This window comes from Saccopteryx bilineata, chromosome 2, assembly GCF_036850765.1.
Source record: "Saccopteryx bilineata isolate mSacBil1 chromosome 2, mSacBil1_pri_phased_curated, whole genome shotgun sequence".
In the NCBI taxonomy this organism is placed as follows: Eukaryota; Metazoa; Chordata; class Mammalia; order Chiroptera; family Emballonuridae; genus Saccopteryx; species Saccopteryx bilineata.
In genome coordinates, this window is record NC_089491.1 from 371,774,591 (window position 1) to 371,787,127 (window position 12,537).

General features: G+C 42.9%; 1 protein-coding gene across 1 annotated transcript in view; it reads right to left on the reverse strand.

Moving 5' to 3' along the window:
• The window catches only part of DHX8 (DEAH-box helicase 8), a 31,518-nt gene extending 19,528 nt beyond the window's left edge, over nt 1–11,990 (reverse strand). Inside the window, exons 1-11 of the mRNA XM_066263516.1 lie at nt 11,780–11,990; nt 10,678–10,763; nt 8,967–9,039; nt 8,717–8,802; nt 6,721–6,830; nt 5,801–6,169; nt 5,283–5,427; nt 4,986–5,189; nt 3,633–3,720; nt 2,212–2,309; nt 288–435 (exon numbers count right to left, since the gene is read on the reverse strand). Of these exons, the coding sequence (XP_066119613.1) occupies nt 288–435; nt 2,212–2,309; nt 3,633–3,720; nt 4,986–5,189; nt 5,283–5,427; nt 5,801–6,169; nt 6,721–6,830; nt 8,717–8,802; nt 8,967–9,039; nt 10,678–10,763; nt 11,780–11,927 (1,555 nt within the window). The 5' untranslated portion in view covers nt 11,928–11,990. The remainder of the gene's footprint in view (nt 1–287; nt 436–2,211; nt 2,310–3,632; nt 3,721–4,985; nt 5,190–5,282; nt 5,428–5,800; nt 6,170–6,720; nt 6,831–8,716; nt 8,803–8,966; nt 9,040–10,677; nt 10,764–11,779) is intronic.
• Between the last annotated feature and the right edge of the window lie 547 nt (nt 11,991–12,537).

The following is a 12,537-nucleotide window of genomic DNA, read 5'->3' on the forward strand; positions in this document are numbered from 1 at the left end:
GTTGCGACCAGAGCCACTGTAGCGCCTGGGGCAGAGGCCACAGAGCCATCCCCAGCGCCCGGGCCATCTTTGCTCCAATGGAGCCTTGGCTGCGGGAGGGGAAGAGAGAGACAGAGAGGAGAGCGCGGCGGAGGGGTGGAGAAGCAAATGGGCGCTTCTCCTGTGTGCCCTGGCCGGGAATCGAGCCCGGGTCCTCCGCACGCTAGGCCGACGCTCTACCGCTGAGCCAACCCGGCCAGGAAGTCAGGTTTTTTTTAATGTCCACATCCCCCCTCCTAGAGTCCTACCATCAGGAAGAGGATCAACCCAATGTTTGTTGAGTCCCATGGGAATAGAATCCATCTCGGCTTCCCTTTGGGCCTGCTTGAGTTCCCGTCTTTCTTTGGCCAAGGCACTCTGCATCATAGCTGCTTGGGAGAGGGAGCCATCTGGGTTCTAGTGCAACAGAAGACAAAGCAGCAACATCAGAATGGGATCTCAGAATGCATTCAATGTCCAAGAAATAAAACGCAGATGTTAAACCACTTGAATCTAAAAAATGAGACCCACCTAGAAGAAAGTTCATATCAATGTACCAGAATACAAGAAAGAAATTGTAGCAAATTCAGAGAAAATGAATGGCAATGATAAATCACTGAAGGAAATGGAGATGTTGGCTTAAAGATAAGAACCCTAAGAGAGATAGGACATATAAGGGATAAAAATTCTTCTGTATGGACCCAAGAACTAAAATAAAGACCAATGTAGACACTTCAGTAAGACAGATTTCAGTTCTGCCTAAAGAACTAATGCTCAGATCCACCTGAAGGTGGAATGAGTCTCCTTAAGGGCTGGTAACTTCCCCATCACCAACAATGTCAAGCAGACTTGAGAAGACCACATAGAGGAACATTGTAGAAAGATAGATAGGTGGATTACAAGCACTGAATGAGTGCCGGGCTGAGAGACTTTTAAGACAACCCTTTTCTAAACCTAAAATTTTATCTTAACTGTTCCATGAATTCTTCTCACAGCTCTGCCCTCCACGTCACCTGGTGCTATAGATTTCTATTAGCAGCAATTGGTCAAGTGAACCTTTCCAAATTCCCTTCATTTTTTTTTTTATTTAGTGAGAGGACAGAAGGCAGAGAGTGACTCCCGCATGTGCCCCAATCGGGATCCACCTGGCAAGTACACTAGTGGGCGATGCTCTACCCATCTGGGGTGTTGCTCCATTACATAGCAACCAAGCTCTTCTTAGCACCTGAGGCAGAGGCCATGGAGCCATCACAGTGCCCAGGGCCAACTTGCTTCAATCGAGCCATGGCTGAAGGAGGGGAAACGAGAGAGGAAGAGAGAGAAAGAAGCAAGAGGGGGAAGGGTGGAGAAGCACAGTTCTCTTGTGTGCCCTGACTCGGAATTGAACCAAGGATATCCATATGCCAGGTTGACACTCTACCACTGAGCCAATCAGCGATAGCCTCCAAATTTCCTTTAAACATGCAAAGTAGCCTGGCCTGTGGTGACACAGTGGATAGATGGTCAACCTGGAACACTGAGGTCGCTGATTCAAAACCCTGAGCTTGCCTAGTCAAGCAGATATGACAAGTAACCAATGAACAATTAAAGTGAAGCAACTATGAGTTGATACCTCTCACTCACCCCCTCTGTAAAATCAATAAATAAAATTTTTTAAAATTATTTATTCATTTTAGAGAGGAGAAGGAGTGAGAGAGAGAGAAAGGAGGGAGGAGCAGGAAGCATCAACTCCCATATGTGCCTTGACCAGACAAGTGCAGGGTTTTGAACCAGTGACTTCAGCATTCCAGGTTGATGCTTTATCCACTGCGCCACCACAGGTCGGGCAAATAAAAAATTTTTTCTTAAAATATGCAAGGTAATGATTCAAGCCCTAAGGCCTCGGCCAAAGCAGTGATGGTAGCTCAAGCTCACATATTTATCTCTGCTTCCTCCCAAAAAACACTAAAATGAGAGCAAAAGAATTAAAAAGGTAAAAGCAACAAAGCATGGTCAAAATCCCTTTAAGACAAAAATATTCTAGGCCCTGATCAACAGTCAATACTGCCTCCTGCGGCCTGAGTTCTACTTACTGAAATCTAAGAACCTCCTCTGAAAAATGGAACTGATACATTAAGAAAAGAAGTTAAAAAAAAAAGAAAAAAGAAAAGAAGTTCACTTGACAAGTTCAGATAGAGTCTAAGCATTTCTCACCTTAACGATTTTAATAGGGCTCATGTCCATGCTTTGCTTGGTGTGCCCTCTCAGGAATGGAGGCTCTTCTTCAACCAGTTCGATCTCAAGGTCCTCATCTAAAAGTCCCCCCGAAAAATAAAAAATTAGCCAAAAACAAAAGAGACGTGGCCAATCATTTTCACCAAAATAATTCATTTCCACAGGCAACAGTAATCTTTATCAAAGTTGGCTCCTAAGGTCAAAAGGACAGCAATGTAAGTAAAACCATAACCCAGACGTCTGTGCCCCTGCTCTCCAGCCATTTCTAGGAAATTTGTGCTCCAACCCAAGAACTAATCAGAGCAACTTTCAGAAGAAGTTAAGTCTCTGGGAAAATGCTGTGCTGACATTCCAGACGGTACTAAGGCACTTGCCATCCAATGTCACTGTAGAATGTACTCTTAACCCACAGTAGAGTGGCAAAAAAAGGAAAGAAAAAATTAAGTTGGACAATGGGACAATACCAAATGAGGCCAAGTGGAGCAACAGGAGCATGAGTGGAGCAACAGGAACTCACTCATGTCGACGGTCAAAATGTAAATTGGTACAAAAACACTAGAAAACAATTTGGACTGCCTGGTAAAACAGCCCATATGCCCACCAAAAGTAAAATAGATTACACTCGATTTATACAGAGCAACACTCTAAGACAAACAAAAATAAAATGTAACTAAAAATCAACATGGATAAATATCAAAACAATGATAATGAATCAAAACACTAAGTTAAAAAAACAGACTAATGTTTTGGGATACGTATATAGATGATAAAACACTAAAAACTGTTAAAAGAAAAAAGTGAAAAAAAAAAGAGAAAGTGAGGAAATAAGTAACAAAATATAGGATGGTGGTTACCCAGAAGAGGAAGGAGAAAGACCTCAACAGAGGGGGCTTGTGGGGCTTCAAAAGTGCTGGTCAAGCTCTAATTAAGCTTTGCTTTACTGTAGGTGTGTAGATGTTCATTTAGTAGGTGCTCATTTACTGTTATATAAATTATATATGTTCCATTGCAGGATTCATTTCACAATTTTAAAAAATTGTTAATGGACTGAGTTAAAAGTTGTTTCCAGGGCAACTCAGAGGTAATGTAGGTGGATCCAGTTTTGAGAACAATTACTAAGAATATAAAATCAAATTTAATTCCCAAAATACAAGTATAACTTTTTATATCCTGAAAACTTATTATAAGCAGCAACAAGCAAAATGATATAAAAATGTTTGCCAGAAAAATTAGTTTTTTGCTTCCATCATGGAAGGACCCTTGTTCTTTGAGAGATGAATAGTGAGACCCAAGGAACGAATAATTCAGAACCACTAAACTACATATAAACCACCTTGTCCAATGGCTCAACTTGCCTACTGTCCTCCTGATCCAGTATCCTGTTCAATCCCACTAGTTACCTTCCTCATCATCGACTTTAGGGAGAATGCCAGTCTCTTCATCAAAGTCTGGAAACTCTTCTTTGGAAAGAACATTGGCAGCAATCATCTAGCCAAAGACAGAAGGCAGCATTTTTAACTTGCTAGGATCAAAACTTTTCTTTTGTAGGAGTTAATACAGAAGTTCCATGTAGGAAGCCAAGATTTTTTTCTCCTCTGACTCAGGGTTGTAGGGCCTCAAAAATCCTAAATCCCATCCCTGGGGGGCAATACAACATGGTGCCCAAAAGCACAGCTCAAGTGTCTCTTCCCCGGGAAGAGTTATCTGCGAACTCTGCTCCTTCCCTTGGTTCCATAGCATTCTGCACATTCCTTATTATGTAATCTGTAAACCTCACAATTCTTTTTTTAATAATTTATTTCCTTTATTGATTGATTTGAGAGGGAGAAAAACAGAGACCTGCTGCCCCACCCATTCATGCGCTCACTGGCTACCTCCTGCACATGCCCCAACCAACCAGGGATCAAGCTCACAACCGCAGTGCATCAGGACGACGCTCCAACCAACCCAGCTACCCCGCCAGGGCTCTTCACAATTTTTTGTTTCAATTTGTCTCCTCCATTGGACTTGGGAGTTCCTCAAAGGCAGGAACCATGCTACTTTCATCTTTGTAGCCCTAGCATCTACACTGTACCTGAGACACCGTGATTCTGAGGTTTACTGACAAATAATAAAGACAAGAATAAAAATTTACATAGCATTACCATATGCAGGCACTAACCTGAGAGCTTTACTTCTATTAGCTTAATCCCCACAAGGCTACCACCAGCTGTTTTTACAGAAAAGCACACTGATGCACAGAGGGAGAGAAACTTGGCTCAGAATCACACAGCTAGTAGGTGGCCAGAAGTCACCCCAGGCCATCACGCTTCAGGGCCCACATTCTTTATTTATTTATTTTTATTTTTTTACAGAGACAGAGAGAGAGTCAGATAGAGACAGACAGACAGGAATGGAGAGAGATGAGAAGCATCAATCATCAGTCTTTCGTTGCGACACCTTAGTTGTTCATTGATTGCTTTCTCATATGTGCCTTGACTGTGGGGCTACAGCAGACTGAGCAACCGTCCCCCCCCCCCCCCCCCCCCCCCCCGCTCCATCCAGAGACCCTGGGTCCAAGCTGGTGAGCTCTTGCTCAAACCAGATGAGCCCGCACTTAATCTGGCAAGCTCGGGGTCTCGAACCTGGGTCCTCCGCATCCCAGTCCAACGCTCTATCCACTGCGCCACCGCCTGGTCAGGCAGGGCCCACATTCTTAACTGCTATGCTACATGCTGAACGGCTTTATGGACGTAAAAGCAAGCGGTCCCAACCTGTTTGATCTCCCACTTCTCCGGGTCAGAGATGCGCGTAAGGCGCTTGCGCTCCAGCGAGTCATCCTCTACTTCAGGGGCACTGACGAGGGAGAGGTGAGTGGGTCTGTCTGGATTCCTCATTGAGGTCTCCTCATTGGTCTCCCCGACAAGATTTCTTCGTCGATTTGGGTTTAGATCTTCTCCGGTCTCTTGATCCACATCCTAAGGCACAAAAGCCATGAAGCTAACTCACCTACTGTAATCTTATGTCTCCTGGGCCATCAGATGTGGTAACAGACTGGATATCTCACCTACCTTCATGCTCAGGCTGGTCTTGGTTCCAGTGAAGGACAACACCTTGACCTTGACTCTCTGGCCTTTGCTCACCACATCAGCCACATTAGCCACACGACCCTCCCGCCGGAGCTCAGAGATGTGCACCAGGCCTTCCCACCGCTTCCTGAGGGAGAGGCAGACTCATATGAAGCATGCCTAAAATACCTCCTCCCAATAGATTTCCACCCTTGTTGGAATTGGACAAATGGAAATGATCTTGAACTCAAAAGGAAAGTACCAACAAGATGGTCAAACAACATTATAGTATGGGCGGGGTGGCATGGCTAACAACAAATTCTCATCTGTCTCAACCAGCACAAGGGCAGATCTCCCAAAGGTAGAGGAAAGAATAAATGGCTCTATGCCATTTCAACTATAAAGTCAATTTCTAGTAACCTGATATGGCTAATTCAATTAGTGTCAGTCATAATGTGAAAATCCCCAGTGATAAAGGAAATTGCCCATCACTGGCGTGGGAGAAGAGCACCAGCCATTACCTTAGTCCCTCCAGCTGCACAAAGCATCCGAACTGCATGATGCTGGTAACTTTGCCATTGTAAATGTCCCCAATGGCGGGCTCTTCTGGGGGAGGACGGTCCACATGCTTATCCCGCCATCTGTCCAGGTTCCTCTCCCAATACTTGTCTCGGTCCTTCCGGTCTTTGAGGGGACTCGGACTCCTGCTCCGGGACCGATACCTAGACTTCCCTTTGTTCCTCTCCCAGGTCCTGGAACGTGACCGAGAGCGGGAGCGGTGTCTCCGCTTATGGTCTCGATCACGCTCTCGCTCTCTATCACGGTGGTCACGCTCTCGTTCTCGTTCTCGGTCCCGGCTCCGGCTCCGCTTCTTCTTCTTTGTCTTGTCCCTAACAAATCAACAAAGACCTGCTTAAAAAAGAACCCACCCAACTTCATCTTTGTATCCCCATGCACACAGCACAGCAACATGCACATGGTTAAGTGTCTTCTAAGAGTTAAACTGAATTACAGTTTCAATAACTATGACATCCTTGCTGGTCAACAAAGAATGAGGCCATAAACACATTCAGCTTCTTTCAGTCCAGAATTTTATCTTCTAAACGTCTTAGTGTTTGCTGCATAAACTCTTGACAGGAGCAATAAAAATAGATCTAACAGCCCTGGTCGGATAGCTCAGTTGGATGAACCAACATCTCAATACACAAAAGGTTGAGGGTTCCATCCCTAGTCAGGGAACGTATAGGAACAGATTGATGTTTCTGTCTCTCTCCCTCATACCTCTCTCTTAAATCAACAAACAAATAAATAAAAGATCCAATAATATGGTAATGGCTAGTCTACATTCTGTAAACTAGCCCAAAATTTTGCTTCGCTGGTGTGCAAAATTCAACTGTCATAGCATGCTAAACTTTCAAAGGACAGGACACCAAGGACAAACCGGTGCTCAGCGTCTCTCGGCTTCTCCTGGCCTGCTGCGCTGGGCATTAGAGCCTCCAGCTCCTTCAGGACATCCACAGCGACTTTCACATCTTCCTCGTCCAGCATGGTCTAGAGGCAGAGGCCAGCAAAGTTAGAAGGGACAAAAGTCACTCAAGATACTGTGCTTCAGGAGTATCTGATATATTGCTGCTTCCCAACACTGTCCTCAGTTTGGTTCAAATTAACACTTATAAGAATTCAAAATTAAAATATAAATACTTCAGGTACTACAAACCTGACAGACCCTACACATCACTGACTGCTTATGTGAAGAAGGCAAAAAGTGGACAGAGATTTCCAACACAATTTGAGATAGAGGCAGAAGAACACGCAAAGGCTCTTGGAAGTCATTTCTACATTTGGCAAATCCCCTTTGTCATTCAGCATAGATATCACCCCTTCTATGAAAGCATGTAAGTAATGATTATAAATAGAAAATAGGTGCTAAAATTTTTAAAAAGCAGCGTGCGGAGGACCCGGGTTCGATTCCCGGCCAGGGCACACAGGAGAAGCGCCCATTTGCTTCTCCACCCCTCCGCCACGCTTTCCTCTCTGTCTCTCTCTTCCCCTCCCGCAGCCAAGGCTCCATTGGAGCGGGGATGGCCGGGGCGCTGGGGATGGCTCTGTGGCCTCTGCCCCAGGCGCTAGAGTGGTTCTGGTCGCGACATGGCGACGCCCAGGATGGGCAGAGCATCGCCCCATGGTGGGCGTGCCGGGTGGATCCCGGTCGGGCGCATGCGGGAGTCTGTCTGACTGTCTCTCCCTGTTTCCAGCTTCAGAAAAATGGAAAAATAAAAATAAAATAAAATAAATAAAAATAAAAATAAAAATCAACTCTCCCTCTGCACTTCCCTCTCTCCTTTCACTTTCTTATCCCTTTCAGCTGTATTATATACTTAGTTATTACTTGTTTATTTACTGTCTCCTCTCAACTACAAAAGTTTATACATTTATTTCCTGCCCCTGTCCCAATGCTAAAATGTAATAATCTCCAAGAAGGCAGAAAATCTAATCTATTTTGTTCACTGCTGTCTCCCTAGTCTTACAACAATGCTCGGCACATAGAAGATACTCAATAAATACTTGCTAAGATGAAACTTAAAAACCAAACCATTTCACCTGACTAGGCGATGGCACAGTGGATAAAGTATTGGCCTGGGACACAGAGAAGCCATGTTCAAAACCCCAAGGTTGCTGGCTTGAGCCCAAAGGTCGCTGGCTTGAGCCCAAGATCACTGGCTCAAGCAAGGGATCACTGGCTCAGCTGGAGCCCCCCAGCCAAGGCACATATGAAAAAGCAATCAATGAACAACTAAGGTGCCACAATGAAGAACTGATGCTTCTCATCTCTCTCCCTTCCTGTCTTTCCCTATCTGTCCCTCTCTCTTGTCTTTCTCTGTGTCTCTATCTCTCTCACTAAAAAATAAATTAACTAAATAAAAATAAAAACTAAAACATTTCAAAAATGAGACATTCTAACAAGTACTGGAGAAAAAAAATAATCTAATTTCATACATCAGGCATCTGTTCTAGAACCTTAAATTATTTCATTCCTATTTCATATCTCTAATCACAGTTTTCCACAATTCCTAATCTCATCTCCCTCAAATACCACTGTCTGAACTCTTTAACACTATTCTATACATAGTACATGCTCAGGGAGTGATCAAACACTCAACTTTGAAAAACATGTTGCAATAAAGGTAAACTTAAAATTTGTAATACGGAGGGAGTTAGAAGGAGAGGGGCAAAGGTGGGTAATGGGGGACAAAAGGGTGGGGGTGAGGGAGTTATACTGAGTGGGACACTTGAATCCATGTTAACACAATAAATTAAAATTTAAAAAAAATTTTTTTAAATTTATAATAAAAAAGTCAGTAACTAATGAGACAAAGAAAAGGGGCAGGGGTGGGGGGAACATGCAGTTATAGACATTCTCAAAATGGTATCAATACCCGAACAGAAGGGTTGTCTGGCTGGCAAAGGACTGGGAAGAGTTCCTTCAGCTTTTCTTTTTCAGTTTTGGGTTTAACAACTGGATCTTGTTTCATTAAAAAGGCATGAAAGAATTAAAAAAAAAGATATATTTAATATTCTTAATGGTTATCAAAAGAAATTCAACACTAGATTTGCGTCAAACTAAAAACAGAATGCTGACAATTGAAATCATTCTGGAGGCTAAGTTCAGCTAGAAGCTCTGCTCACCTTTACTAGTAGAAGGCTTTGCTGGAGGCCGCATGGTTTGTATGAGACGCAGCAAGTTACTAATAAGAGAATCCTTTGAAAAGAAACACCGAAAATTGTCAGCTCCTGGGTCAGTGCTTAAAAACACTAAGGAAAGGGATGTCCTTTAGAGAAGGGCAGCTATTCCCACCTGCCCCATTTTCCTAGAAAGGTGTCACAGGATATCCAGTTACATCACCACTGCTTAGTGGCATGAAAACATTACACACTTGACTGTCTAGTCCAGTGGTTCTCAAAGTGCACTCCAGGGAGCCCTGGTGCAGGCCCTAGAAGATTTCCAGGTGCGCCCTATGGTATTCCAGAGGATACCTGTTGGAATCCTGATGGAGACCAAAAAACCAACAGGGTTTTTGAAATTTAGATTTTGGGGGGACAAAGGTGTGGCTATAAGCTGACAGTCTGCCCAACCCCCCACCTCACTTCCCTGATTAGGCTGCAAAAGGCTGTTAAGCTGTGGTGCTGGATTGTTTACACTACCCCCCATGTTCCCTGGAAAGACTGGAGGCAAGTTTCTTCTATCCTTTGTTTGGTGTAAAGTTAAGATGATATGTATGGTGAGGGTTTTCTGCACAACACAATTAAGAGTAAAAAGAGGAATTCTTCAATGTATTGACAAGGAAGTGAGAGTTTGCCTTTCAAATATATGCCCAAATATTGAAGAAATTGTTAGAACACATCAGGCTCATGTTTCTCATAAACACAAGAAAGAAAAAACTTAACGCATTTGTGCTGGGACCTGCTGAATTTACTAAATCTTACTAAGAATGTATCTATACATATAGAAAGATAACTTTTTTGTCATTTTTTTTATTTAACCCCTCTTTCTTATGAATTCTAAAAAGCGTAACTCAAAAAATATAACATTAAAATGTATTTTAATATCAGAATAAATTTAACTTTGTTGTATTTATTTCATTTAATTACCATAATAGCATGCTTGGACTATTTTTTCTTTAATGTTTGACTTAATTATTATAACCTATTTCTCAGAAATTTGTATATAGTGCACCTACAATTACTTGTAAGATTTTAAATGCTCCCCGACTTCAAAAAGTTTGAGAACCACTGGTCTAGTCACTACGCTATACAACTGAAACTGATATAGAGTAATACTGACTGTAAACTGTAATTGAAAAATAAAAAAATTAAAAATATTACAGACTTACTGTTATTTTTTAATATTATGTTTGGTTGGTATGTACAAATTATAAATTATCTCCTTTCTCTATCAAAACCCTAATTAAATCCTGTCAAAACTAAAATTCAGTAGAGACATTAAAATAAACAGGGGTGCCCTGGCCAGATAGTTCAGTTGGCTAGCATCATTCCAATATACTAAGATTGCAGGTTTGATCCACAGTCAGGGTACAAACAACAACATATCAATGTTTCTGTCTCCCCCCTCTCTAAAAATCAATACATTTTAAAATTTTTAAATAAATAAATAAATAAAACAGGGGCTGCCCTGGCTGGGTAGCTCAGTTGGTTGAACATCTTCCTGACAGCCCAAGGTTGTGGGTTTGATCCCCAATCAGAGCACATACAAGAATCAACCAATAAATGCATAAATAAGTGAAACAACAAATTGATGTCCCTCTCTCTCTAAAATCAATAAAAGTTTAAAATAAATAAATTAAAATAAAATAAAACAGGGGTCTCCAGACACACATACCGTGAATTCTGCACCATTTTTGACCAGAGAACCCTTGAAAGTATCAAAGGTGGTATTTTTCTCAGCAAGACTAATCACAAATTCAGCTGCAAATGAGAAAAGGGATTAAAAGAAGAATGAAAGCTTGAACAAAAAAAATCAGTTTCATGTGTGTTGTAAACAAAACTAATGAGACTATCCAAGGTCAGAAAAACCAAAGACCACCATCCAGTAAGGGTAAAGAAAGAGAGTTTAGACTACTAAGATTACCCACATATGTTATGTTCTATTTTTAAAGATCTAATTGGCTTTATTGAATGATTCATGAACCAGGCAGCATCCCGTCTAGTAAACAGATATTCTTGTTCCAGGTACTTTTTATAAATAAAAAGACAACTACAAAATGGCTCACTAGGCCTCTGAGTGAATTTAAAAGATGAAGACCTCATTATTCCATATCATTGTAATCTCTTCTCATGAAACCACTAACTAGAGGTTATAATGTCCAAAACAACAACATAGAAGACCTGAATAACAAACATAAAGGAGTATGCCTTTACCTTTTTGATGACAATAAATGAAAGCCAAATGCCATTAGGCTACATGGACACAAGTTAACAGCAATAGTGCCAATGGTTAAGACTCTGGCTATCTACTACCTGCCAGGCATTATGCTAACTACGTCACATGGATTATTCCTCACATCTCTCACAGGTAGGTACTGTCGGGGGGCCCAAGGCAGGCCTCCCCAAGATATCCCACAATGGCATATTGATTACTTTGAATTAAAGTTACTCAACAAGCAAGAAAAATAATGTCTGTCATCATCATCATCATCATCATCATTGTCATTATCTTGCCGCTACTGTTGTTGCCATGTTAACACTGTTTAATTATGTGGAGCTGGAAGGAAGCAGCGATGGCCGCTCTAGGCTGACAGCTCTGAAAAATGGGTTCTAACAGCTCGGCCTGGAGGGCTCTCACGCGGAGGCCACAGCCACAGGTTCCCTGGGCTCAAGTCTCTGTGACAGACTCACACGGACACACACACTCAGCCCCTCAACCCCATTTCTCCTTCCGCTTCTCTCCAAACCCAGAGGCCGCAGAACTTCCCCGAACTCACCCAGATCCTTGTCGTTGATCCCCAAGTGATTGTCCAGCTCGGTGCAAACCTTCGACACTAAAGACAGATACTCGAGTTTAGCGAGTTCTTCCGCGGGGCCTAGCTCCGTTGCGGTTACCGGTCCCGCCAGGGCCACAGCCACCGCCATGGCTACGGCTCCCCGGCCCCTACTCACTGGCAGCCTTCGGAGCTACTGCGACTCCTCTCCAATTTCCACTTCCGGGTCGGCGTGTAAACGTCTTGTTTACAGTGAATTGAAAACTCAAGTAACTTCTTGTGACGTAACCGGATAGATCATAGAGATCAGACAGGAAGTGTTACAGAAGGGACATCCAAGTGGCTTACTCTGCATACCACATGGCGCCCTCTATAGGCCAGGGAGCTTCTTGGCGGGTTCTCAGGCCCAGAAATGTTTGTTCTCAGTGTCCTCTCTCCCTACGTCGGCAGAGGGCGACCGTGGCCTGCGCAAAGGGCGCCCAGAGGGGTCGTGACTAAGCCTTTCTTTAGAAGCCTTGAAGAAAGGAACTCGAAATTCAAGGGGAAAAGACAACGCTTGCTTTACAAGTTGATCCTTATATTCCCAGGGCTTTCCCTCTTCGTTACTCATGACTATCTCAAGCGACTCTGTAACAAACCAGCAAACAATGGAGTCCGACTCTGTAACAAACCAGCAAACAATGGAGTCTAATTCTGTTATTAACTCATTTTACAGATGAGGAAACTGACCCTTTCCACTATCTAGCTGAGTGACCTTGGGC